This window comes from Lepisosteus platostomus, chromosome 16 (genome assembly GCF_059453375.1).
Source record: "Lepisosteus platostomus isolate fLepPlt1 chromosome 16, fLepPlt1.hap1, whole genome shotgun sequence".
In the NCBI taxonomy this organism is placed as follows: domain Eukaryota; kingdom Metazoa; phylum Chordata; class Actinopteri; order Semionotiformes; family Lepisosteidae; genus Lepisosteus; species Lepisosteus platostomus.
Window position 1 is genome coordinate 3,335,696 of NC_142626.1, and position 25,054 is coordinate 3,360,749.

At 60.3% G+C, this 25,054-nt stretch overlaps 1 protein-coding gene across 1 annotated transcript in view; it reads left to right on the plus strand.

Moving 5' to 3' along the window:
• The window catches only part of LOC148646709 (pecanex-like protein 3), a 43,515-nt gene extending 19,141 nt beyond the window's left edge, over positions 1–24,374 (plus strand). The window contains exons 14-35 of the mRNA XM_088608877.1: positions 256–427; positions 604–714; positions 1,193–1,284; positions 2,196–2,305; positions 3,831–3,936; positions 5,272–5,364; positions 5,730–5,880; positions 7,127–7,271; positions 7,362–7,536; positions 8,153–8,261; positions 9,388–9,517; positions 10,575–10,633; positions 10,953–11,168; positions 11,933–12,186; positions 13,199–13,429; positions 15,684–15,787; positions 16,051–16,198; positions 17,132–17,362; positions 18,106–18,380; positions 19,228–19,427; positions 20,409–20,818; positions 21,464–24,374. Coding sequence (XP_088465003.1) covers positions 256–427; positions 604–714; positions 1,193–1,284; positions 2,196–2,305; positions 3,831–3,936; positions 5,272–5,364; positions 5,730–5,880; positions 7,127–7,271; positions 7,362–7,536; positions 8,153–8,261; positions 9,388–9,517; positions 10,575–10,633; positions 10,953–11,168; positions 11,933–12,186; positions 13,199–13,429; positions 15,684–15,787; positions 16,051–16,198; positions 17,132–17,362; positions 18,106–18,380; positions 19,228–19,427; positions 20,409–20,818; positions 21,464–21,619 — 3,678 coding nt within the window. The 3' untranslated portion in view covers positions 21,620–24,374. The remainder of the gene's footprint in view (positions 1–255; positions 428–603; positions 715–1,192; positions 1,285–2,195; positions 2,306–3,830; positions 3,937–5,271; positions 5,365–5,729; positions 5,881–7,126; positions 7,272–7,361; positions 7,537–8,152; positions 8,262–9,387; positions 9,518–10,574; positions 10,634–10,952; positions 11,169–11,932; positions 12,187–13,198; positions 13,430–15,683; positions 15,788–16,050; positions 16,199–17,131; positions 17,363–18,105; positions 18,381–19,227; positions 19,428–20,408; positions 20,819–21,463) is intronic.
• Positions 24,375–25,054: the final 680 nt, after the last annotated feature.

The following is a 25,054-nucleotide window of genomic DNA, read 5'->3' on the forward strand; positions in this document are numbered from 1 at the left end:
ACCCTGAATCAGGGGTCCCCCAGCCCTGCTCCTGGGGAGCCCCAGTCCAGTCAGTCTTGCAGGTCACCCTGAATCAGGGGTCTCCAGCTCTGGTCTTGGGGAGCCCCAGTCCAGTCAGTCTTACAGGTCACCCTGAATCAGGGGTCTCCACCCCTGCTGTAGGGTGTCCGTCTCCCCTAACGAGCGCTTTCTCCCTACCCTGGTGTGTGTGTGTGTGTGTGTGTGTGTGTGTGTGTGTGTGTGTGTCTCTCGCAGGGCCACAACTGGATCATCGCCTACAGCCGGCCGGTGTACTTCTGCCTGTGCTGCACGCTGATCTGGCTCTTCGACCTGGGCAGCAAGGCCAGGGGCCTGCAGCCCTTCTCCCTGTACGGCATCACCCTCTTCTCCGCCGACTTCCTGGACGGCGCCAGGAACGTGGTCACCGGTGAGCCCGCGGGGGGGGGCGCAGTCATACAGTCATACCGAGCCTCCAACCGTAGAACAGTGCCGTGACAGATAGGTGACGAGCACGGTTGTGTACTTGGTGAATCTTCAGCTGTTTTTCCCCCCCCAAAGACGGTTTCTGATCGCTGTTCTCTCTCCCCGGCTCCCCCCCCGCAGTGTTCACCCTGTCCTTCCCCGTCATCTTCCTCTTCGGGCTGCTGCCCCAGGTCAACACCTTCCTCATGTGCCTGCTGGAGCAGGTGGACATGCACGTCTTCGGCGGCACAGGTAAATGGGGGGGTGTGGACCGCGGGGTGGGGGGTGACGAGAGCAGCTCTTGGGTCCCTGGGCTGGAGTTCATCCGGGGGGAGGGGGATCCTTCTGTGTGGAGTCTGCCTGGCATCCGGCTGAGGCTTTAGTCGTGTCCTGCGCTGTGGGCTTCCAGGACAGGCTACACTCCTTAGCGCGGGTGGACAGGCCCTCAGTAGCCAGCATTCAGACGTGTTGGTCTCTTCGATCGGACCAGGCGCTGCTCTCAGACCTAGTAAACTCGGCGAAACTCGGTTAAGGTCTTCTTAGGTGTAATGACTGTCTTTGTGTAGGTCGAGGAGCGCGGATTCTTGTCGTGCAAGGGCGGCCTGGGCTACAGCTGTTTTATTCCTCCCCAGTAAACCGGGACGCGGTGTTCTGGCGTTTTTGCCTTTTCCAGCAGTCACAGCGGCGTCACCGACTCCCCCCCTGTGTTTTGTGTGTCTCTGTCTCTCAGCCACAACCAGCCCCCTGTCGGCCTTCTACAGCGTGGTGCGCAGCATCCTGGTCGCCGCCCTGCTCTGCGGCTTCTGCTTCGGGGCCATCAGGGTGAGGGGGCGGGGCCGGCGAGGTCACGGGCGGGGAGGGGGCGGGGTGAAGGGGGAGGGGGCGGGGTAAAGGGGGGCAGAGAGGGGAGAGTGGGTGGGGCCGATTGGGGAGTGGGTGGGGTAAAAAGGCAGAGGGGGGGAGTGGGTGGAGTCATTTGGGGAGTGGGAGGGGTAAAGGGGGCGCGAGGGGGGAAGTGGGTGGAGTCAATTGGGGAGTGGGAGGGGTAAAGGGGCAGGGATTGGGGGAAGTGGGAGGGGTTAATAGGGGAGTGGGTGGGGTAAAGGGGCAGAGAGGGGGGAAGTGGGAGGGGTTAATTGGGGAGTGGGTGGGGTAAAGGGGCAGAGAGGGGGAGTGGATGGAGTTGATTGGGGGAGTGGGTAGGGTAAAAGGGCAGAGGGGAAGTGGGTGGAGTCAATTGGGGAGTGGGTGGGGTAAAGAGGGACAGAGGGGAGAGTGGGTGGAGCTGATTGGGGAGTGGGCGGGGTAAAGGGGGACAGAGAGGGGAGAGTGGGTGGAGCCGATTGGGGAGTGGGCGGGGTAAAGGGGGACAGAGAGGGGAGAGTGGGTGGAGCAGATTGGGGAGTGGGCGGGGTAAAAGGCAGAGGGGAAAGTGGGTGGAGTCAATTGTGGAGTGGGTGGGGTAAAGGGGCAGAGAGGGGGTGTGGCTGGAGTAAATGAGGGAGCGGGTGGGGTAATTGAGGAAGAGAGGGAGGTGGAAAGGTGCAGAGGGAGGAGAGGGGGGAGTGCGTGGAAGGGAGGGAGGTGAAGGTAATTAGGTGAGAATTTCTTGCCTTCTCCATCGTTAATTCTCTAAATCTCTTCTCTCTCTCCCTCATTTTGTCAACCCCCCTTCTCCTCGTCACCTTTATCCCCTCCTCTCTCATCCCTCTCTTTCTCCCCCCTGGCTCCAGGCTCCGTGGGACGACCTCCACGTGCCTGTGCTGTTCTCCGTGTTCTGCGGGCTGCTCCTGGCCCTCTCCTACCACCTGAGTCGGCAGAGCAGCGACCCCACTGTCCTGTGGTTAGTCACCCTGTCCCTCTCCCTGAAAACCCTGTCCCTCTTCCAGGCCTGTCTCTGAGGCCAGCCTCAAACCACTGATCATTGCCGATCGCCAATGACTGAGCAGAAAGTACTGGTCATTATTGATCAATACTGAAGAGAGAGTCTCCGGTGATTGAGCAGAAATCGCTGATCGTCGTTGATCAGTGCTGACGAGAGAGTCTCCGGTGATTGAGCAGAAATCGCTGATCGTCGTTGATCAGTGCTGACGAGAGAGTCTCCGGTGATTGAGCAGAAATCGCTGATCGTCGTTGATCAGTGCTGACGAGAGAGTCTCTGGTGATTGAGCAGAAATCGATTATCGTCGTTGATCAGTGCTGACGAGAGAGTCTCTGGTGATTGAGCAGAAATCGATTATCGTCGTTGATCAGTGCTGACGAGAGAGTCTCCGGTGATTGAGCAGAAATCGCTGATCGTCGTTGATCAGTGCTGACGAGAGAGTCTCTGGTGATTGAGCAGAAATCGATTATCGTCGTTGAATCGTGCTGACGAGAGAGTCTCCGGTGATTGAGCAGAAATCGCTGATCGTCGTTGATCCCTGCTGACGAGAGAGTCTCTGGTGATTGAGCAGAAATCGATTTTCGTCGTTGATCCCTGCTGACGAGAGAGTCTTCGGTGATTGAGCAGAAATCGCTGATCGTTGTTGATCAGTGCTGACGAGAGTCTCTGGTGATTGAGCAGAAATCGCTGATCGTCGTTGATCAGTGCTGACGAGAGAGTCTCCGGTGATTGAGCAGAAATCGATTATCGTCGTTGATCAGTGCTGACGAGAGAGTCTCCGGTGATTGAGCAGAAATTGATTATCGTCATTGATCAGTGCTGACGAGAGAGTCTCTGGTGATTGAGCAGAAATAGATTATCGTCGTTGATCAGTGCTGACGAGAGAGTCTCTGGTGATTGAGCAGAAATCGATTATCGTCGTTGATCACTGCTGACGAGAGAGTCTCTGGTGATTGAGCAGAAATCACTGATCGTCGTTGATCAGTGCTGACGAGAGAGTCTCCGGTGATTGAGCAGAAATCGCTGATCGTCGTTGATCAGTGCTGACGAGAGAGTCTCCGGTGATTGAGCAGAAATCGCTGATCGTCGTTGATCAGTGCTGACGAGAGAGTCTCCGGTGATTGAGCAGAAATCGCTGATCGTCGTTGATCAGTGCTGACGAGAGAGTCTCCGGTGATTGAGCAGAAATCGCTGATCCTCGTTGATCAGTGCTGACGAGAGAGTCTCCGGTGATTGAGCAGAAACCGCTGATCCTCGTTGATCAGTGCTGACGAGAGAGTCTCCGGTGATTGAGCAGAAATCGATTATCATCGTTGATCAGTGCTGACGAGAGAGTCTCCGGTGATTGAGCAGAAATCGCTGATCGTCGTTGGTGGATTGGGTCGGTGTTCGTATTGACGTTATTTAAGTTCAGGCCTAAGCTCGAACCAAGTGTTGGCCTTTTGAGATGGTTTCTTGTAGCTCTGATCCGGTCTCCTGCACACAGGTCCCTGATCCGCTCCCGGTTCTTCCCAGACCTGGAGGCACGCAGTCCCGAGGAGCCTCCCTTGGAGATCAAGGATCCCCTGCCGGAGAAACTGCGCAGCTCCGTGGTAAGGCTCTCTGTTTGGGAATGGGCAGGTGTGGAAGTCTGGGGGGGGGATCAGGGGGTGTTTTCAGGGGGATCAAATACTAATTACTGGGGCTCAAGGTCAGCTGTACTGATAGCGGATCCACCACACTGATCCATCGGATCTATTGTCTTTAATTCACGCTGATCAGAGTCTTCAAACGCTTGATCACAGCAGCTCATTGTTTCTGTACCGATAGCTGATCCATCACTCTGATCAATCAGATCTAGTGTGTTTAATTCACACTGAGCAGAGTCTGTAAACACTGATCACAGCAGCTCAAGGTCAGCTGTACTGATAGCTGATCCATGACTCTGATCAATCGGATCTATTGTCTTTAATTCACACTGAGCAGAGTCTGCAAACACTTGATCACAGCGGCTCAATGTTTCTGTACCGATAGCTGATCCATCACTCTGATCAATCAGATCTAGTGTGTTTAATTCACACTGAGCAGAGTCTGTAAACACTAATCACAGCAACTGAAGGTCAACTGTACTGATAGCTGATCCATGACTCTGATCAATCGGATCTATTGTCTTTAATTCACACTGAGCAGAGTCTGCAAACACTGATCACAGCGGCTCAATGTTTCTGTACCGATAGCTGATCCATCACTCTGATCAATCAGATCTAGTGTGTTTAATTCACACTGAGCAGAGTTTGTAAACACTAATCACAGCAACTGAAGGTCAACTGTACTGATAGCTGATCCATGACTCTGATCAATCGGATCTATTGTCTTTAATTCACACTGAGCAGAGTCTGTAAACACTAATCACAGCAGCTCAAGGTCAACTGTACTGATAGCTGATCCATCACACTGATCCACCGGATCTATTGTCTTTAATTCACGCTGATCAGAGTCTTCAAACGCTTGATCACAGCAGCTCAAGGTCAGCTGAAACGGACAGCTGATCCATCACACTGATCCATCAGATCTAATTGACTCTTGGTCAGGGGGCTCCTCTTCGTTAACGTCACCTGTTCCTACCTATCCACCTGCAAAACTGATTCTTTATAGTTGAGGAAACGCGGACTCCTGCACAGTAAGTAATAATAGTAATAAAATATCCGTGAATCCGGCTTAAAGATATCCGTTTGCCGCCTTTGGTGCCAAATTCTGCAGCTGGGCCCTCACCTGGGCGCAGTCTTGCGTAAAGCACCTTACTCAAGGGTGCAGCAGCTGTGCCCCCCCCACTCCTGGGATTTGAACCCGCAAGCCCTCCGGCTGTCCCGAGGTGCCCGGCGTGAACGGTGCACGCGAGGCCTCCTGGGAAACGAGCCGGCGCCAAACCCTCTCGTTCTCTCCGGCAGAAGGAGATCCTGCACTCGGACCTGGTGATGTGCCCCCTCATCGCCATCATCACCTTCGCCATCAGCGCCAGCACCGTCTTCATCGCCCTGCAGGTCAGTCTTCAGCCCTGAGAATCGAGCGCGTTTTTTTTTTGTTAGCACATCCGGGGGGGGTTGGTACTTTGGAGAGAAGCCCAGGAGGGGAGGAGGTGTGGGGGTTGTAGCCGTAGAGCTGACCACCTGATGTCGGCTCCAGGTTAGCATCATCCTTGCTATTGACCGTTCTGAGCTGCAAAACAAATTGCACTGCTTGTCCTCCCTTGGAGTTTCTGCTGTCTGCCATCAGAAATGGACCCCTCCCCTCCCCACCCCCCCGCCCCTCCCTTAACCCTGCAGCAGCTTTCCTCCGGGGTTGGTTCTGTTCGGTCGGAAACCGGGCCTGGTGGTTCCGTGCACTGATCCCCCTCCCCTCCCCGCAGCCTGCCCTGAGCGTTGTCCTGTACGCCCTGGCCGGTCTCGTGGGCTTCCTCACCCACTACCTGCTCCCTCAGCTCCGAAAGCAGCTGCCCTGGTTCTGCCTGGCCCACCCCGTGCTGCGGTCCCGCGAGTACAGCCAGTTCGAGGTCCGGGGTGAGTATCCGCCGCGGGCTTCCCGGGGAAGAGCCGCTGTGTGTGTGTGTGTGTGTGTGTGCGTGTGTTCTCTTGCCGGTTGTGCCGGCGGCAGCCGTCTTTTCTGCCCCCTCTTCTGGGCCCTTTACGTTTGCGGTCGTAGCGCCCCGAACCCGTGCCTGTCGGCGAGCCGGGCCGGTACTCCTGCTTTCGGAGATCTCATTTCTTGCTTCGGTCGCGTTTCGGAGGAAGTGGGGGGGGGGTAAGTTGCAGAGTTTGTATATCCAGGGGCAGGCAGTGTTGGGCAGTGGTCAGGGATCATGGGATTTTAGTTGCCCCTCTGGGGGGGGCATTGCATATTGCAGGATATTTGCCCCTTCTTGATGCCCCGCCCCATGTGAGGGGTGTGGCCACGATGCCCCGCCCCTGTGAGGGGTGTGGCCATGATGCCCCACCCCTGTGAGGGGTGTGGCCACGATGCCCCGTCCCTACGAGGGGTGTGGCCACGATGCCCCGCCCCTACGAGGGGTGTGGCCACGATGCAACCCCCCCTTCAAGAGGTGCTTGGGTTCCCAGGAAAGTTCACAAATGTTACAAAACCACGCGGGCGTTCCCCTCTCTGAACATTTTGCCCAGTTGCACTTTCCGCGGGATCGTCGACCCCATCCCCCCAGCGAGTTCGTCCGGCGGGCTTCGCCGTTCACCCCTGCAGCCTCCAGTCAGGCGCGGCACAGCCTGCGACGCGAGCCGCGGCTCGGGATCTATCTAGGAAGGGCCCAGAGATGACGTTGCTCCGGTCGGCCAGTGCCAGGGCGTCGCTTTCAAAACGGCGAAACCGTGTTTTGTCACTGCGTTCGGCCGGTCGCACAGTTCGTGGCTCTCGGATGCCAGTCTGTGCCTGAGGAGTCGCAGGAAACGCTACTTCTCCCTTCGGCGTGTTTGACATCTCACTCCTGAGAACAGCTGATGGTGCTACAGAGGCGCTGTTTCCCAAACGTGCTTCCAGCCTCGTGTTGTGATGGGAAGACTTGAGTGGAATCGAACTGAGAAGGAAACGTCGCAGGAAGCCAAGCTCGGTGGGCACCAGAGACCTTAACGTCGGGTGCGGCTCATTGGTTGACCCTCCCTCTTCCTCGTATTGTAGTAGCTGGTTGTTTCTCTCGAGCCGGGAGGAACGCGCAGAAACTGGGAACGAAGCCTTTCAGCTGTCGGGCCAGCGATCTGCGAAACGACTGACCCACCTCTTTCCTCCCCCCCCCCCCCGCAGACGCCGCCCAGCTGACGTGGTTCGAGAAGCTGTACGCCTGGCTGCAGTGCGTGGAGAAGTACTTCATCTACCCCGCGGTCATCCTCAACTCGCTGACCACCGAGGCCCGCGCCGTCAGCGCCCAGCCGGAGAAGCTGGGCATCTGGTGAGCCCCGCCGCGGGTCGATGCGGGGCGGCGCGGCGCCCGGCGTGTCCCGTCGCCCTGACCCCCCCCCCCCCCCCTCTCTCTCTACAGCCGCGCCCTCTTCGTCACCATGGCGGGCATGAAGCTCCTGCGGGCCTCCTTCTGCGCCCCCTCCCAGCAGTACGTCACGCTCTGCTTCACCGTCCTCTTCTTCCACTTCGACTACCCTCACTACTCCGAGACCTTCCTCCTCGACTACTACTTCATGTCCATCGTCTTCAACAAGGTCAGTCCCTGCCCATCCAGGTTGGGGTTCTCCCGCTCCCTGTTGTCCCATTCGTGTCTGAGGATGTGATGCCACGCCCTCTTCCGGACGGGGGAGGGTATAGCCGTGATGCCCCGCCCTGTTGAGGGGGGTGTGACCAAGTTAACGATGCCCCGCCCACTGAGAGAGAGATGCAATCTTGCCCCGCCCCATTGAGGGGTGTGGCCAAGTTAACACACCCTATTCGGGGGGCGTGGTCATGGTGTCCAACCCCATCAGTGGGTGTATATATCTTGCCACGCCCCCCATTAAGAGGGGCGGGGTTTAACAGTGCTTCACAAAAGTACCAAAACCAATTACATCTTAGATGGTGTTTCACTCTTGGAACGTTTTGCCCAGTATCTCTTAAAACAATATGGTTTAAGGGAAGAAAATTAGCTAGTGGCCTGTGTAGAAATAGAGCTTCATTTGTCCTTAACGGGGCCTTAAACTTAATCCAGGTTACCCAGGGTTTGCTCAATTTTTCTGACTGTAATTTGAGAGAACAGAGTCACCCTTTTCCTCACGCGATTGTCGCTGGCTGACTTGGGAGGAGGGTTTGCGGGTGTGAGGCTGACCGGCACTTCTTCTCTCGCAGCTGTGGGACCTGCTGTACAAGCTGCGCTTCGTCCTGACCTACATCGCGCCCTGGCAGATCACCTGGGGCTCCGCCTTCCACGCCTTCGCCCAGCCCTTCGCCGTGCCTCGTATCCTCCTACGCCATTGGGTTCCGGCCGAACGGTCTCGCGGCGGCTTCCGGTCGGAGCCCCGCCCCTCTCCGTATGGCCCCTCCCCCTTTTGTTGGAGCTCCGCCCGCCACCTTGGAGCCCCACCCCTCCGGTTGGCTCTCACTCTCTGGGTGATGGGGCTTCAACCAGAGGAGCTCGTAGCTGCATCTTGCATAATGGGAAATCCCCAAATTGGATGTGTGTGGGATCAAAGCAAGAGAGCTTCTCCATTTTCTGTATGTTCTTCATGCTGTCAGTACTGGGTTTTTTCCCCACTCCCCCATTTCCAAGCTTCTGTCAACTACCCTGATGTAGTCAAAAAAACACCTGGAATGAGATTCTGTTTATAATGTGTAGTATTAAGATGGGGTCGCCAGTCTCACAACTTTTATCCAGCCTTGCTTCGTGTGTCAGTCATCGCAGTAGTGACTGACTTAATTTCTTAAACTCTCCAACTGGGAGATCGCTGGTAGTCTCTTCTGTTCAAGTGTCTGTGCCAGCTATTCTGGATCTCTTCAAAACACTACATTGGCCAGATCTCTTGCTTTGATTTGTCTTAGTTCTGAAATTCTGAATGTCTCATTTGCGAAGAGACATGCCCTTTCTATAATCAGCAGTCAGAAAAATTCAGACCCGTGCAGGGGGGCATGAACTGGGTTTGATTAAGCCCCAGTGTCACTAATTTAACCCTCATCCTGACTTCCTGTTCAGCTGATTAAGTCAAGTGACCGACAGAACCAGACTGGGGGAGCCCTCCTCTCTGCCTGGGGGGCATTGGAGATCAATAGTCTGGGGAAACAGTGGCTGTAGTCGCACCTGATGCTTCTGCATTGTCCACTAGTTTGATAGGTGGAAACCTTGGGAGTTGAACTAGGCCTGACGGGTCGATGTCCGATGTTTCGAGCTCCTGGCTGCCCAGCCGGCGGCCAGTTTGACCAGCTCGGGGATCGGCATGCCGTGCCTGCCGCGCGGCGGTTTCGTGGCGAGCCCCCCCCCCGATGTCTGTCCGATGTCGTGACCGCCGAGCCCCGGAACGGGCGATCCGGTTCCCCCCCCCCCCCCATTTCCCGCTGGTATTGCTCCTTGACCGCCTCCCGCCTCTCAGATTCGGCCATGCTGTTCGTGCAGGCGGTATTCTCCGCCGTCTTCTCCACGCCGCTCAACCCCGTCCTGGGCAGCGCCGTCTTCGTCACCTCCTACACCCGGCCCGTCAAGTTCTGGGAGCGCGACTACAAGTGAGTGGCCTTCGCCGCCAGTACCGGCCCCCCAGGGTTTTCAGAACCTGTGGAAAGTCCCCATGTTAGCCACCTCTGCTAAAGACCGAAGAGCTCCAGTTCCCTTCGACCTGGGGCGGTGCTGCCTGCTGCTCCTGAGCTCGTTATCTGGGGCAGCCATGACCTCTTCGTGGCGTCTCGGTGGTTCGGTCCTGCTGCGAACGGAACCGGAACTCGCTTCTCGGGAAACCCGATCTGCGGGGGCCTGTCCCGTCTCGCGGTTCAGTCGGCTTCTCAAGTGTAGTAATAATAATAATAATGAACAGTTGCTTACGCTTATAAAGCGCTTTTCTGGACACTCCACTCAAAGCGCTTTACAGGTAATGGGGATCCCCTCACCCACCCCCAGCAGTGTGTACCCCACCTGGGTGAGGCGCCAGTCCGCTCCCCACACCCCAGCTCTCAGTGGGGAGGAGAGCAGAGTGATGGAGCCAGTTCAGAGAGGGGGGTTATTAGGAGGCCATGATGGGTAAAGGCCAGGGGGGAAATTTGGCCAGGACACTGGGGTAACACCCCTACTCTTCTCGAGAAACACCCTGGGGTTTTTAATGACCACAGAGAGTCAGGACCTCGGTTTGACGTCTCATCCGAAGGACGGCGCCTGTTTACAGTCTAGTGTCCCCCGTCACTATACTGGGGCATCAGGACCCACACAGACCGCAGGGTGAGCGCCCCCTGCTGGACCCACTAACACCTCTTCCAGCAGCAGCCTTAGTTTTTCCCAGGAGTCTCCCCTCCAGGTACTGGCCAGGCTCCCACCTGCTGAGTCTCCAGTGGGGCTGCCAGTGGGGAGCTGCAGGGTGACAGGGCTGCTGGCATGTAAGCTGTTTAGGAGCTGGGATCCAGGTTCAGTGGAGACTGGGTTCCTTCGGCGGTTTCTCTTCTCCCTTTTAAGCGAACGCTGGGGGACAGAGGGCAGGTGGCCGCAGCACGGAATGACCTCGGCGCGTCCGCCGACTCCCTCTCCTCCACCGCCCCTCCCAGCGCTGATGCCCGTCTTCCTTTGCCCCCCCTGCAGCACGCGGCGGGTGGATCACTCCAACACGCGGCTGGCCACGCAACTGGACCGCAACCCAGGTGAGGACGGGCGCCCCTGCGGCACGGGGGTGGGGGGGGGGGTGCCAGCGGGGGAGGGCGGGGGCGTCGTAGTCCCGGCGTCCGGCCACCGGAGGGCGCCCCGAGCTCCAGTTCCCACTCGGGATCGTGGGGTTGCGATGGGTTGTCGTATTCCTGGATTTTACCTGCCTGGCTCCAGGCGTCATTCCCATAATGCACCCCGGCGGAACGGTGCTACCGACCGCAGTCGGGGTGAACTCAGTTTCCTGTTGTGGGGGGGGGGCGGAGTGAAGAAACATCCCTCATCTTCCTCCCTCTCCCTCCCCCCTCTCCCTCGCAGGCGCGGACGACAACAACCTGAACTCCATCTTCTACGAGCACCTGACGCGCTCCCTGCAGCACAGCCTGTGCGGGGATCTCCTGCTGGGCCGCTGGGGCAGCTGCTCCACGGGGGACTGCTTCATCCTGGCCTCGGACTACCTCAACGCCCTGGTGCACCTCATCGAGATCGGCAACGGCCTGGTCACCTTCCAGCTCCGCGGCCTGGAGTTCAGAGGTGAGCCGTCTCCGCGACCCCCCCCACCCCCCCCATAATCATCCGCCCATTGATCCGTTTCTTGATAGAAGCCGGGGTATCGGCTTCCACAACGCGGCTGGGCGGGTTGTTCCACAACCCCACCACCCTTGGTGTAAAGAAGCGCCTCCTGTCCTGCCTGGAGGATCTCGTCCTGCCGTTTCCTGAAAGAAACCAGGGTATCGGCTTCAGCAGCATGGGCTGGGCAGGTTGTTCCACACCCCCACCACCCTTTGTGTAAAGTAAGGACCTCCTGTCCTGACTGGAGGATCTCATCTTGCTGTTTCTTGAAAGAAACCAGGGTATCGGCTTCAGCAACATGGCTGGGCGGCTTGTTCTACACCACTACCACCCTTTGTGTAAAGTAAGGACCTCCTGTACTGAGTGGAGGATGTCATCCTACTATGTCGTAAAAAAAAAAACAGACAATGGTTTTTACAACATGGCTGGCCAGCTTGTTCCACGCTCCCGCCACCCCTTGGTGCAAAGAAGGGCATCCTGTTCTGATGAGTGGCTCTCACCCTCCTGTGTCTTAAAGGGAAGCCAGGACGTTGTCTTCTACAAAATGGCTGGGCAGCGTGTTCCACACTCCCGCCACCCTTTGTGTAAAGACGGAAGAGCACGTTGCCACCCGGGAATCTCATCCTCTCATCCTTTCTCTCTCCCTCTCTTCCGCCCTCGCTCGGTCTCCCTCTCTCTTTCCGTTTCTCTCGCTCCCTCCCCGTCCGTCTCTCTCCCTCTCTCAGGGACGTACTGCCAGCAGAGGGAGGTGGAGGCCATCACGGAGGGCGTGGAGGAGGACGAGGGCTGCTGCTGCTGCGAGCCCGGTCACCTGCCCCACGTGCTGTCCTTCAACGCGGCCTTCGGGCAGCGCTGGCTGGCCTGGGAGGTGGCCGCCACCAAGTACGTGCTGGAGGGCTACAGCATCAGCGACAACAACGCCGCCTCCATGCTGCAGGTGTTCGACCTGCGCAAGATCCTCATCACCTACTACGTCAAGGTACGCCGGGCGCCCCCTGGAGGGGGGGCGGGGGGGACCCCCTCCCTGCGCGATCGCGTGGCGTGAAGTCGGATTGGCGGACCGCGGGTTTGCGCAGGGGCTGATGGGAAGTCAGCGCGGCTGCCCGGCCTGTGTTTGTCCAAGATGTGTGCAGGGCCGGGGGTCTTGCTCCTTTTTGTCTCCTTCTTCACCGTGATCCCTAAGATCCCCTTTCCGAGTGACTGGCCTGGCCGGGGGGGGGGGGCTTGAGGATCAGGGGGCCTCCTGGCCAGAAACCACCCCCAGATCCGCATGCTGTTAGAAACTGCTGTTCAGTCCCAGTACACTGTTACCCCTCCATCCTCCTTCCAAACCCTGGGGGAGAGGGTCCAGATGTGACCTCTGACCCCTGGAATGGTGGGGCCAGAGGTGCACGTCTGGTGACCTCTGACCCCTGCAAGAGACGTGCACCACTAGCCCCACTCTCCTAGGGGATACACGGGTCACAGCAGGGGCCAGCGTGCCGTGTGACCTCTGACCCCTGGAATGGTGGGGCCAGAGGTGCACGTCTGGTGACCTCTGACCCCTGCAAGAGACGTGCACCACTGGCCCCGCTCTCCTAGGGGATACACGGGTCACAACGGGGGGGCCAGCGTGCCTTGTGACCTCTGACCCCTGGAACGGTGGGGCTAGACGTGCACGTCTGGTGACCTCTGACCCCTTTAGAGAGAGGAGCCAGATGTGCATGTCTGGTGACCTCTGACCCCTGCAAGAGACATGCACCACTGGCCCCGCTCTCCCAGGGGATACACGGGTCACAACGGGGGGGCCGGCATGCCTTGTCACCTCTGACCCCTGGAACGGTGGGGCCAGACGCGCACGTCCGGTGACCTCTGACCCCTCAGAGAGAGAGGAGCCCAGCTGTGCACGTCGGGTGACCTCTGACCCCAGGGCCGCAGCGAGGCTCCCGGGGCGCGCGTCCTGCCGTCTTCGAGCGTGACCCCTGACCCTGTTTCCCGCCCGTCTCGCGCAGAGCATCATCTACTACGTGACCCGCTCCCCGAAGCTGGAGGAGTGGCTGGCCAACGAGGCGGTGCAGGAGGCCCTGCGCCCCTGCCAGGCCCCCGGCTACGTGGACAGCGACCCCACCTTCAACCTCAACATCGACGAGGACTACGACCACCGGGCCGCCGGCATCACGCCCGCCGCCTTCTGCTCCGTCTACCTGGACTGGATCCAGTACTGCAGCGGCCGCCGGCAGACGGTACGCGCCGGGCCCCTCGTCTGGGCTCCTGTGTGCGGGGCCCCGGGGCTGGCTGGGCCTTGATCCTGGGTCTCCGTCTTCCCCCGAACCCCCTGCCCTCTCCCACGGACGGATCCCGAGCCCCCTGCCCTCTCCCACAGACGGATCCCGAGCCCCCTGCCCTCTCCCACAGACGGATCCCGAGCCCCCTGCCCTCTCCCACAGACGGATCCCGAGCCCCCGGCCCTCTCCCCAAGACGGATCCCGAGACCCCTACCCTCTCCCACAGACGGGACCCGAACCCCCTGCCCTCTCCCACAGACGGATCCCGAGCCCCCTGCCCTCTCCCCAAGACTGATCCCAATCCCCCTGCCCTCTCCCACGGACGGATCCCGAGCCCCCTGCCCTCTCCCACGGACGGATCCCGAGCCCCCTGCCCTCTCCCCAAGACTGATCCCAATCCCCCTGCCCTCTCCCACGGACGGATCCCGAGCCCCCTGCCCTCTCCCACGGACGGATCCCGAGCCCCCTGCCCTCTCCCAAAGACGGATCCCAAGCCCCCTGCCCTCTCCCCAAGACGGATCCCGAACGCCCTGCCCTCTCCCACAGACGGATCCCGAGCCCCCTGCCCTCTCCCACAGACGGATCCCGAACCCCCTGCCCTCTCCCCAAGACGGATCCCGAGCCCCCTGCCCTCTCCCACGGACGGATCCCGAGCCCCCTGCCCTCTCCCACGGACGGATCCCGAGCCCCCTGCCCTCTCCCCAAGACTGATCCCAATCCCCCTGCCCTCTCCCACGGACGGATCCCGAGCCCCCTGCCCTCTCCCACGGACGGATCCCGAGCCCCCTGCCCTCTCCCAAAGACGGATCCCAAGCCCCCTGCCCTCTCCCCAAGACGGATCCCGAACGCCCTGCCCTCTCCCCAAGACGGATCCCGAGCCCCCTGCCCTCTCCCACAGACGGATCCCGAGCCCCCTGCCCTCTCCCACAGACGGATCCCGAACCCCCTGCCCTCTCCCCAAGACGGATCCCGAGCCCCCTGCCCTCTCCCACGGACGGATCCCGAGCCCCCTGCCCTCTCCCACGGACGGATCCCGAGCCCCCTGCCCTCTCCCCAAGACTGATCCCAATCCCCCTGCCCTCTCCCACGGACGGATCCCGAGCCCCCTGCCCTCTCCCACGGACGGATCCCGAGCCCCCTGCCCTCTCCCAAAGACGGATCCCAAGCCCCCTGCCCTCTCCCCAAGACGGATCCCGAACGCCCTGCCCTCTCCCCAAGACGGATCCCGAGCCCCCTGCCCTCTCCCACAGACGGATCCCGAGCCCCCTGCCCTCTCCCACAGACGGATCCCGAACCCCCTGCCCTCTCCCCAAGACGGATCCCAATCCCTCTCCCACAGACTGATCCCGAGCCCCCTGCCCTCTCCCCAAGATGGATCCTTCTAGCTCGTTCATTTCTGATCCGGCTCCTTGTGGTCCCGTCTTGGTCTGAGGACCCACTGGAGCTGGGCCTCATCACTGAACGGAAGAGCCCTGGCGCGCTGACCCCCTGGCTTAGTGCCTGGGCCTTCAGCCAGAGGAAGTGTGGGTTCTGATCATGAATGCCGATGCTCGTCTTTCTAATGCTTCAGTTTCTCCCAGCTTTATCACACCCAGTTTCACTGGTGGGCTCAAGGCTTCTTGCCGAGAGAGATCACTGGGGGGGGACGCTGGGTGAAGAAGGTTACTTAACGAGAGAGACCACTGGGGTCGCACTGGGTGGAGAGGGTTACCGAATGAGAGAGATCTCTGGGATCACACTGGGAGACACTGGGAGGGGAGGTCACTTAACGAGAGATCACTAGGTTCACACTAGGGTGGCAAAGTTTACTTAAGGAGAGGACGCCGGGATCACACTAGGGTGGCAAAGTTTACTTAAGGAGAGGACGCCGGGATCACACTGGGTGGGAAAGTTTACTTAAGGAGAGAACGCCGGGATCACACTGGGTGGGAAACGTGACGCCCACGAGAGAGATCAGGATCTCTGTGGCGTCTGAAAGACGTCGCGTGACGGAGCCGTTACAGTTCGGTAAAACCGCGTTGTTTTGTAAGATTACCGTTCGACTTCCAAGGTGTGAATCGGAGTTAAAACCGGCATCGTCCAGGCTCCGAGTTACGGTGCCGAGGGGCCGAGCTACTGAGGATGAAGTATTGGGAACATGGTACGGCTGAGATCCTGCTGGACACTACTGGAGTCTCTAAACTGTCGTGGGCTCTCCCTGCTTGTCTTCCAGCCCGTGGAGAGCGAGAGGGACTCCCCCTTGCTCGCGCTGTGTTTCGGCCTCTGCATCCTGGGCCGCCGAGCGCTGGGCACGGCCTCCCACAGCATGTCGGCCAGGTAAGGGGTGCACGAGTCCGGAATCCCGAGCCAGGAATCTGGGGGCTGCCAGGTCCCAACCCGGCGTCAGCCGTTGGCTGGCCTCGGATCAGGTTCCCCGCAGATACTGGTTTGTTTTCAAAACCCCTGGAGATGAAAGCCTGGTTGTTTCTCTCCTGGTATCGTCGTCGTCGTCGTCGTTGTTGTTGTTGTGAATGATGGAATCTGTGTCCAGTCCCCCCCCCCCCCAACGCCCGTCTCTGCTTGTCCGTGTCCCTCCCCAGCTTGGAGCCCTTCCTCTACGGCCTGCACGCCCTGTTCAAGGGTGATTTCCGCATCACCTCTCCCAGGGACGAGTGGGTGTTCGCCGACATTGACCTCCTGAACCGGGTGGTGGCCCCGGGGGTCCGGATGTCCCTCAAACTGCACCAGGTGAGGAGCGCAAAGAGCGCCGCTGATCCTAAGCCCCCCGTTAGCACCAAGATACCTGAACCGCGCCTGTTTGAGAGAGGTGGTCCCTCGGGGTGACCCATCCCGCTCGACTTGGTGGGGATGGCCCGAGCCCTTGGTATGTCCCACGATTCCCCCAGGAGAGTAAAGTAGTAGCAGACCCGGCCTTCGTCTCAGGCTGCAGTGCCTTTGGCGGTTAAGCTGCCGTCGCGCGACGCGTGCTTGTTACAGGCTGCCCCACCAACAGGAGAGGCGCAGTTCAGGTCACACCGCGTCTTCGCCGTCTAGTGCAGATCGTCCTCGGCTGCTGTTGTATCTTCACAGATGTCTCCAAAGGGCTAGTCGAACTGATGTTGCACTTTTGGGGGGTGTAATCGCCAGGAGTCGGGTGGCTTTCTCTAATATTTTGAGAGGGAGGCATTGCTGTTGTATAATTTGGACATCCAGACACTCCCAGCCCCTCTCGAAGTGGTGGACCAGTTCTTGAGCTTTAGAAGTAACCCCGTGGGCAAGAGTCAGGGTCAGGGGTCAGGGGTCAGGGTCAGATCCACGTGACTTGAAGGCTCCGTTTACAGAAAACCACGACGTTTCCTAGTATAAGGGAAGCAGCCAAGTCTGCACCAACCCCGGGTTTCAAGCCTTTCCTCCCTAAGCCCAGTCCTTGACGTTCCCCGATCCACCTCCCCGTTGGGTCTCGGGGTGATCCGTGTTCGGCACGTGCCAGCAGCCGCCATCTGGCCAGGGATTTAACCCCGAGCTGAGACCGCGAGACCATTGAGCCCCCTCTCTCTCTCCCCGTTCCTCTGCTCGGAAGAGTCTCGACCATGTGACGGCTTGAACCACTTGCTCCAAAACTCCCGTTGGCTAACGAGTTGGCGCTTTGTCCCCCTCTCATCCTCCCCCCCCCCCGCCCAGGATCACTTCACTTCGCCCGACGAGTACGAGGACCCGGCGGTGCTGTACGATGCCATCACCGCCAACGAGGACAAGATGCTGATCTCCCACGAGGGCGACCCGGTGTGGCGGGGCGCCATCCTGGCCAACATGCCCTCCCTCCTGGCCCTGCGCCACGTCATGGACGACGGCAGCGACGAGTACAAGATCATCATGCTGAACAAGAGGTTCCTCAGCTTCCGGGTCATCAAGGTCAGCACACGGCGGCGACGGAGGGGCATGCTGGGATAGCCGCGGCTCTCCCAAAGACAGCTGGGATAGCTGGGACATCGGCCGGAGACGTGTCGGAAGTCGAAACCGGTTTTTATTTTAAGCGCGTGGGAGCCACACGGGGAACGCTCGGGTGTATTTTTCTCCGAGTGATTCAATTCGAACCGTCCTGAAATATTTTTCTGTTGTCCATCACGCTTCCCCGTGCCGATCAGATTGGCGGTGTTCCGGGATCACACTCGTCTTCCTCTTCCCTAATTGCCCAAGATAACTTCTTTTAGCACAGTTGGTCACTTAGTTTCAGAATATAATAATAATAATAATAATTGCTTACACTTATATAGCGCTTTTCTGGACACTCCACTCAAAGAGCTTTACAGGACGGCGCCTGTTTACAGTCTAGTGTCCCCCGTCACTATACTGGGGCATCAGGACCCACACAGACCGCAGGGTGAGCGCCCCCTGCTGGCCCCACTAACACCTCTTCCAGCAGCAGCCTCGGCTTTCCCAGGAGTCTCCCCCTCCAGGTACTGGCCAGGCTCACACTGCTGAGTCTCCAGTGGGGCTGCCAGTGGGGAGTTGCAGGGTGATATTCATAGCAGGCCTTCCTACATAACGGTATAGCAGTCTTCCATCCCAGACCCCCTAGAACCAAGCCTATATAATAAAGCCTCTCTGTCCGCCTTCTCTCCCTCTCATCCCTGTTCTCCCCCCCCCCCCCGCAGGTGAACCGGGAGTGCGTGCGCGGGCTGTGGGCGGGGCAGCAGCAGGAGCTGGTCTTCCTGCGCAACCGCAACCCCGAGCGCGGCAGCATCCAGAACGCCAAGCAGGCCCTGCGCAACATGATCAACTCCTCCTGCGACCAGCCCATCGGCTACCCCATCTACGTCTCCCCGCTCACCACCTCCTACGCCGGCAGGCACGCCCAGCTGCGCGCCGTCTGGGGGGGGCCCGTGAGCCCCCAGAACATCTACAGCTGGTTCATCAGCAGCTGGGACAGGTGAGGCCCCCGCCCCCCCGTCGCTAATAGCTTCCTCCGCCACGTCGCCCCCTGGTGGATGGGAGGGATCACTGCAGCACCAGTTCGTTCGACGATAATTGCAGATAGATCTCTTTCGTTTAAAAATAAAAAGACGCCAGCTCCTTGGTGAATCTTCCGAGAGGGAGAGCTCCGGTACATCTTGATACCTGGACCCGAAAAAGTGACGAGTCTAAATCCGGAAATCTCGCGAATCATTCTGGATTCACTGTTAAAGACCCCTGCGATGGAGAAACGTCCTACCCAGGGTGTACCCTGCCTTGCGCCCGGTGCATGCTGGGAGGAAAGGGTCCGACTCCCCCCCCCCCGTGGCTGTTCTGGATGAAGGAGTTAGAAAACACAGGCTGAGAATAGGGCCCTGCGGCGCTCTGGCACGCCCACCTGTGCTCTGCTCTAGGCCCGGCAGAGGAGTGCGGGTCTCACATTGGCGTCTCTTTAAGTCCCAGGAGTCTGTTGACCCACGGCAGCCCCTAGCGCTGTGCTCATCATATGCAGTGGCACAACCCTGGACCGAACCGGTGGCCCGTGGACCGCGGGGGCTCCTAGCCCCTTTTCTGTGAAGGTCTGCTGGTCAGACGCTTCGAGATGTGGGCGTGATCTGTCCGTTTGCGTTTTCCGGAGCTGCGCCCGGGTTCGGGAGGCCGCTCCGTGTGCCCGGGCGCCTGGTCTCTGGGGAGCGATCTTCATTCCGTAAGCTTTTTTGGGGTTTGAAGTAGAAAACGGATGAGGAACTCGATCCTGAACCCCTCTGTGTCTCTCCCCCCCCCCCCCCCCCGTCTTTCTCTCTCTCTCTGCCCGCGTGCGTCAGGCTGCAGAAGGGCTGTGGCGCTGGCTGTAACAGCGGGGGGAACATCGAGGACTCAGACTGCGGCGGGGGCTCCACCTCCATCAACCCCCCAGCCCACGCCCCCCAGGGCGGCGGCGGCGGCACCACACAGGGCACGGGCCCCGCCCCCCCTCCCCAGGCCCCGCCCCCGGCCCCGCCCACCACCATCCAGCCGCCCGCAGGTAAGCGCCGGAGAATCGGGGTGTCGGGCCCGAACAGGGACGGGGCTCTTGTCTTCCTCGGGGTTTGGAAATCCCTGTGGATCCCCCTGCGGCTGAGGCTGCGATAAGGGTAACGGGGGGTGGGGGGTTCTGGGATCGATCCGGGCGGTCTGGGGATTATCCCGGCCAGGGAAGCGGGGGTCTCCTCAGGCCCACTGAGGGGAGAGGGCCTGTTTTTGTAACTAGGGGTTGGCCCCGGGCGTGTCTCAGCCACTGAACGGGAACTTTGGTCCCCCGCGGAGTTAAGGGCTCAGGATCGCCGTGAGCAATTGGTCAGATGTGACAGGGCTGGGCAGGGCAGACCTCCCCAGGTCATTACTGGGAGAGCTGTAGAGCAGAGGACTCTTTACTCATTCGTAACTTGGATGACGCCGAGCTCCTGGCCCTCCGTGGTCATTAAAAATCCCAGGGTGTTTCTCGAGAAGAGTAGGGGTGTTACCCCGGTGTCCTGGCCAGATTTCCCCCCTGGCCTTTACCCATCATGGCCTCCTAATAACCCCCCTCTCTGAACTGGCTCCATCACTCTGCTCTCCTCCCCACTGAGAGCTGGGGTGTGGGGAGCGGACTGGCGCCTCATCCAGGTGGGGGTACACACGGCTGGGGGGGTGGAGGGGATCCCCATGACCTGGACAGAGCTCTGAGTGGGAGGCTCCAGGAAAGTCCAATAAGAATGATCTGTTATTAAAAAATGGGGGTGTTGCTCTTCCCAGCGGTTCATCACAGCTCACACACGGGTGGAAACGCACTGAGCAGAGATACCGCGCTGAACCTTTTGAAGGCCGAAAATCGGTCTCCTCCCAGCAGGAGAAGGTGCAGCCTGCAGTTGAAGAAGGGCGGAGGATGACTCCTTCCTTTTCCTGTCTGTACGCCTGGGGTACGAGCCGCTTTGGAAAGGGAGGACGACTCTGGGCTCACCCTGCTGTTCTCTTCCTCTTCCCGCAGGGGGCGACGCGTCCTTACCTCCTTACCTGCCCCGCCCCCAGCCCCTCCCCCTCGCCCTCCTCGGCCAATCGGAGGGCCGGCGCGAGGCCGGCACGGCCCCCGCCCTCCAGCGCACCTCCTCCATCCAGGGCCTGCTGGGACAGCGCCTCTCCGGCTCCCAGCTCTCCTTCTGCGGCTCGGCGCCCCCCCCGGCCAGCGAGCGCTTCTGCGCGGGGGGCGGCCCCGACTGCCCCGGCCTGGCCCCTCCCCCGCGAGGCCCCCAGAGGCCCGGCCTGGGGCTGGGGCTGGGGCTGGGCAGCGGGGGCAGCCTGGCCTACGAGGGGCTGTACGGGAAGTGGACCCTGCCGGGCAGGAAGGGGTTCGGGGGCCCCGCCAGCGGCGAGGGGGGAGACGGCGGCGCGCGGGCGCAGGTGAGTCGGTATTTCCTTCTGCTGTCCGCGGGGCGATCAGGTCCCAGTGTAAGGTATAGACGTCTCACAGGAAGCCCCCCGCAGAGCCCACCTGGCTCGACTGCTTAATTCTCATCCGGCAGCTTCCTCGAACAATTCCCAGAGAGTCTGTTCTGCAGGGAGGTGTGATGGGGTTTGCTCCAGACCCCCGCCACTCTTTGTGTAAAGACGTGCCTCCTGTTCTCGGTGGGATAAAAATAGCCAACAGCCCCGTCACCCTGCAGCTCCCCGCTGGCAGCCCTACTGGAGCTATGCAGTGGGAGCCTGGCCAGTACCTGGAGGGGGAGACTCCTGGGAAAGCAGGGGGCGCTCACCCTGCGGTCCGTGTGGGTCCTGATGCCCCAGTATAGTGACGGGGGACACTAGACTGTAAACAGGCGCCGTCCTTCGGATGAGACGTCAAACCGAGGTCCTGACTCTGTGGTCATTAAAAATCCCAGGGTGTTTCTTGAGAAGAGTAGGGGTGTTACCCCAGTGTCCTGGCCAAATTCCCCCCTGGCCTTTACCCATCATGGCCTCCTAATAACCCCCCTCTCTGAACTGGCTCCATCACTCTGCTCCGCGTCTCACCGTCCCCTGTTCCCCCGTGGGTGTCCTGTTTTCCAGGCCGCCCCCCCCGCGCACCCCCTGGAGGAGTCCAGCCCCGGCCCCGAGCGGCGGCGCCCCCGGGAGGCCATGGCCCCCCCCTCGGCCGGGGGGGGGGTTCCCCCCGGAGTGCCGGACGAACCCGGGGAGCTGCCTTTGCTGGGCTGCCTGCACTGAGCCACCGCCCCGCCGCAGAACACGACACGATCCACGGGCCCGCAGGAGGCGCCGGCCGGCCGGATCTTCCAGTCGGGGATGGGCGTCCGGACCCCGAGCGGGAAGATTTCTCCGGGACCGGACTGGGACGTCTGTCCCCCCCCCCCCTCTCTCCGCTCCTGAGGAGGCAGTCGAATTTCCCTGCTGCTGCTCAAAGATGGAGGGTTGTTTTGTTTTTTTTACTGAACCGAGTTCTCGGCAGCTTTCGTCATCAGACTGCCCCCCCTTTTGTTTTTTCACGGGTGCGAGCTACAGCCTCCCGGTTTTTAGGGTTTTTTTTTCGGTTCGGTTTTCCCTCCTGCCCGCGTCGTCGTCGTCGTCTTCCCCGGTTTTCACGGAACGGCTCGGTTCCGTTTCCCGAGAGAGGGTGGTGGGGGGGTGGGTTCCGGGCTCGGGGAATGGGGGGGGGGGCCCCCCCAAGCCTTGGGCTTCTGCGGGACTGCCTCGAACGGGACTGCTCCGGAAGGCGAAAGGGAAAGGGGGGGAAAAACCCCCCCCGGCAGGAATCCTATCGTCGGGATCCACAGCGCGGGGGCCGCGTTCGTCGCGCGGCGTCGGCCTACAGAGAACCGAGAGCTGTGTCTGAACGGCGACTTCCGAGCTCGCGTTTTTGGCCACACAAACTTGATGGAATCTGTGGGGGGCGGGGCAGGGGGAGGGGCAAGTACTGACACGCCCCCCCCCCCCCCGGTCCTTCCCACGCATAGCCCCGCCCACCGGTCGCTTTGCCCCGCCTCTCCATCCCAGAGAACCAGCTCGACTGCACTGAAATCAAAAGAGCCGCGGGGCAGAAGTTAACACACACACACACAAAAAGTGACGTTCAAAAAGGGAATTCTAGACTCTGGAGCCAGTCCTTTCGTTTTCCGGGCCGGGTTTCGGGAATGAGGCACGAGAGAGGGCTTCGACCCGGGGAGGGACCTTCGGGGGGAATGGCGTGGAACGAGGGGCCGCCCTCAAAGCTGGTTTTCTGTCCCGGTCTCCCTTCACCTGGGGTCCGATCCGGCGAATCGGCACCTCCTTTTTCCAAATGCAACCTCGGCCCCGGCGCGGGTGCCGCCTGTGTTCTTTTCCGAAAAGGAGATGGAGGGATAGAGGTGTCCGTCTCGCGCCGATGCCTCCCCACACGCGCGCACACGCAAGCACACACGCAGGAATGCCTCGGGCACGAGAGATGTCGGATCCGAGCCGCCGCCTCGATTTTTCCCGAATCGGGAGCCGCCTTGCCGGACCGCGCGGGCGAAGGAGGGGCCCCGTCCCGCCGTCGAGCTCGGAGGGCGACTGCTTCCCACCCAGGGGACGAAACACTACAGCCCAGCCCGACCCGGTTTCGGAAAACCAGGCCGCTCCGGCCCCGATCCAGACCCCCCTCCCTGCAGTCGGGATCCAGACCCCCTGGCCGCACGGACGCGGAGACGGCGGACGGCCCGCAGGTTGGGGAGGAGGGGCTACCCGAGCGTTGGCGTCCCCCGGAGCGGAGAGATTTTTTTTCCTGCCCCGCGGTTTTTGTTTTTGGCCCCGGTTTTTCCGAGCGTTTCCGGAGCCTCCGTTGGACGTGCCTTTTCAGTTCGAACCCGGAGCCCCTCCCCTCCCCTCCCGCCCCCCCGCCCGCTGCACAGACCAGGAATCGGCGGCAAAGGGAAGCGCGACGCGCCGGATCCCGGGAATGGGGGGAAAAACAAAACGCAAAGCGAAGGAATCCGACATCCGGAAAAGCAATACGAGCCGCTGGGGAGGGGGAGCAGGTCCGTGCGCTGGAGGGCGGAACCCAGCACGGCCGGCCAGAACCGGGGGGCTGGAGCTCAAGGTGGGGGGGTGGAAGGAAAATTCTCTCTCCGTGTTGTCTCTTGGGGTGTCCTTTGACCCCCATCGCCGTTTCTCCTGGTTCGTGTGGCAGAGCAACCCCCAACCCCCCGGTTCCCTCCCTCGCGGCCCCATCCCTGCTCCTGGGGAACCCCCGAGAACCCCCAGTTCCTCCCCCCCCCCCCAAATCGGCCCTTCCCTTTCGAAGAGGCGATTTTTGCTCCAGAACCGGATCAGGTGGAGGCGAACTCTGGACCCCCCGACCCTACAAGGTCCCCCGATCTTCCTTGAGCCAACTGCGCCCTGATCCGTAGTGGCGGACGTTCCCGGTTTTGAAGTAGGGGATCTAGGGGTGCTGCCAGGGTAGGAGACCCCCCCCCCCCCCAAAACCCCCTCCCCCCACTCTCTAGACCTTCGAAACGTTTCGTCTCCTCGTATTGCCCCCGATCGCCAGTCTCCCCAGAATCTGCCCTCCGTTCCAACACCCCCCCTGCGCTCCCCCCAGTAGCCCTCGGGCGTGCGGTGGAGGACCGGCCCAGCACAGCCCGCCCGCAATACCCTGTGTGGCCACAGAGGGGCGCTCTCTGGCTCTCACCTTCGTCCAGCGCGGGGGCGCAGCCTGATCCCGGCGCTCCGGCCGGATCCGCTGGACAGGGAGCAGGGATGTGTCCGTTTTTCCGGCCTTTTTCCCCCCCCAGGCAAGGGGAGCGGTTTCTGCCCGGGCAGGAATTATGGGGCGAGCTGGCCCCCCTCCACAGCTTGAGAGGGCGGCCGCTGACGAGGTCGTCTGGTCGTCCGGCTCCTCCTCCTCCTCCTCCTCCTCCGACTGCTGTCTCTACGACTTCATCCTCCAGCGTTTTAGTTGGAACCTGAAAAAAATAAAAACGCAAAACTTTAAAGAAAAGAAAAGAAAGAGGTGCTCGTTTCTGGTGGTGTTTGGCAGCGACTGGGGGTGGTGGGTGGGGTGGGTTGGGTTAGTAAAATACAAAAGAAATGTTTTGGGGGCCAATCGCAATGGGGGGGCGATGGGGGAGAGATACAGTAGTGATGAGTATTATAGTATTAGTGTTATTGAAGATGGCCTCTAGGTTTTTCCTAAAGCTACTGACTTGAAGGTCAGATTGGCCGAACAATTGATCGACAGTCAGACCTGCCAGGAGCGCACAGATCTAGAATATATATCGTTCAGGCGCGGAGCTGCGTCAGCATGCGCAGGCTGCAGAGGAACGAGTAAAGGTTTATTCCGAGCTGATAAAAAATGAAGAAAGAAAACGCAACGTTTCAGCTGTGGGGCATTCTTCAGGCCCCACGGCCGAAAGGTGGTTTCTTTTCTTCTCTCGTCGGCACCGGGATAAACCTTGACTTGTGCCTCTCCGGATATCCGTCTAGACTGGTACACCAGCTCCCTACTCCCGCAGGAGGATTCAGCTCAGTCCAAGCTCGGTCGGGCCCACTGGGCAGACTGGTTTCACAGCGAATTCCCACCCTCGCGCCAGTGAGACCGTTTTACCAGTGTAGCCGCGAGATCGAAGGAGAAGACTGTTGCGATATGCCGTTGTTGGGGGGGAGACCTCGCCGTGGGGGGTGAAACAC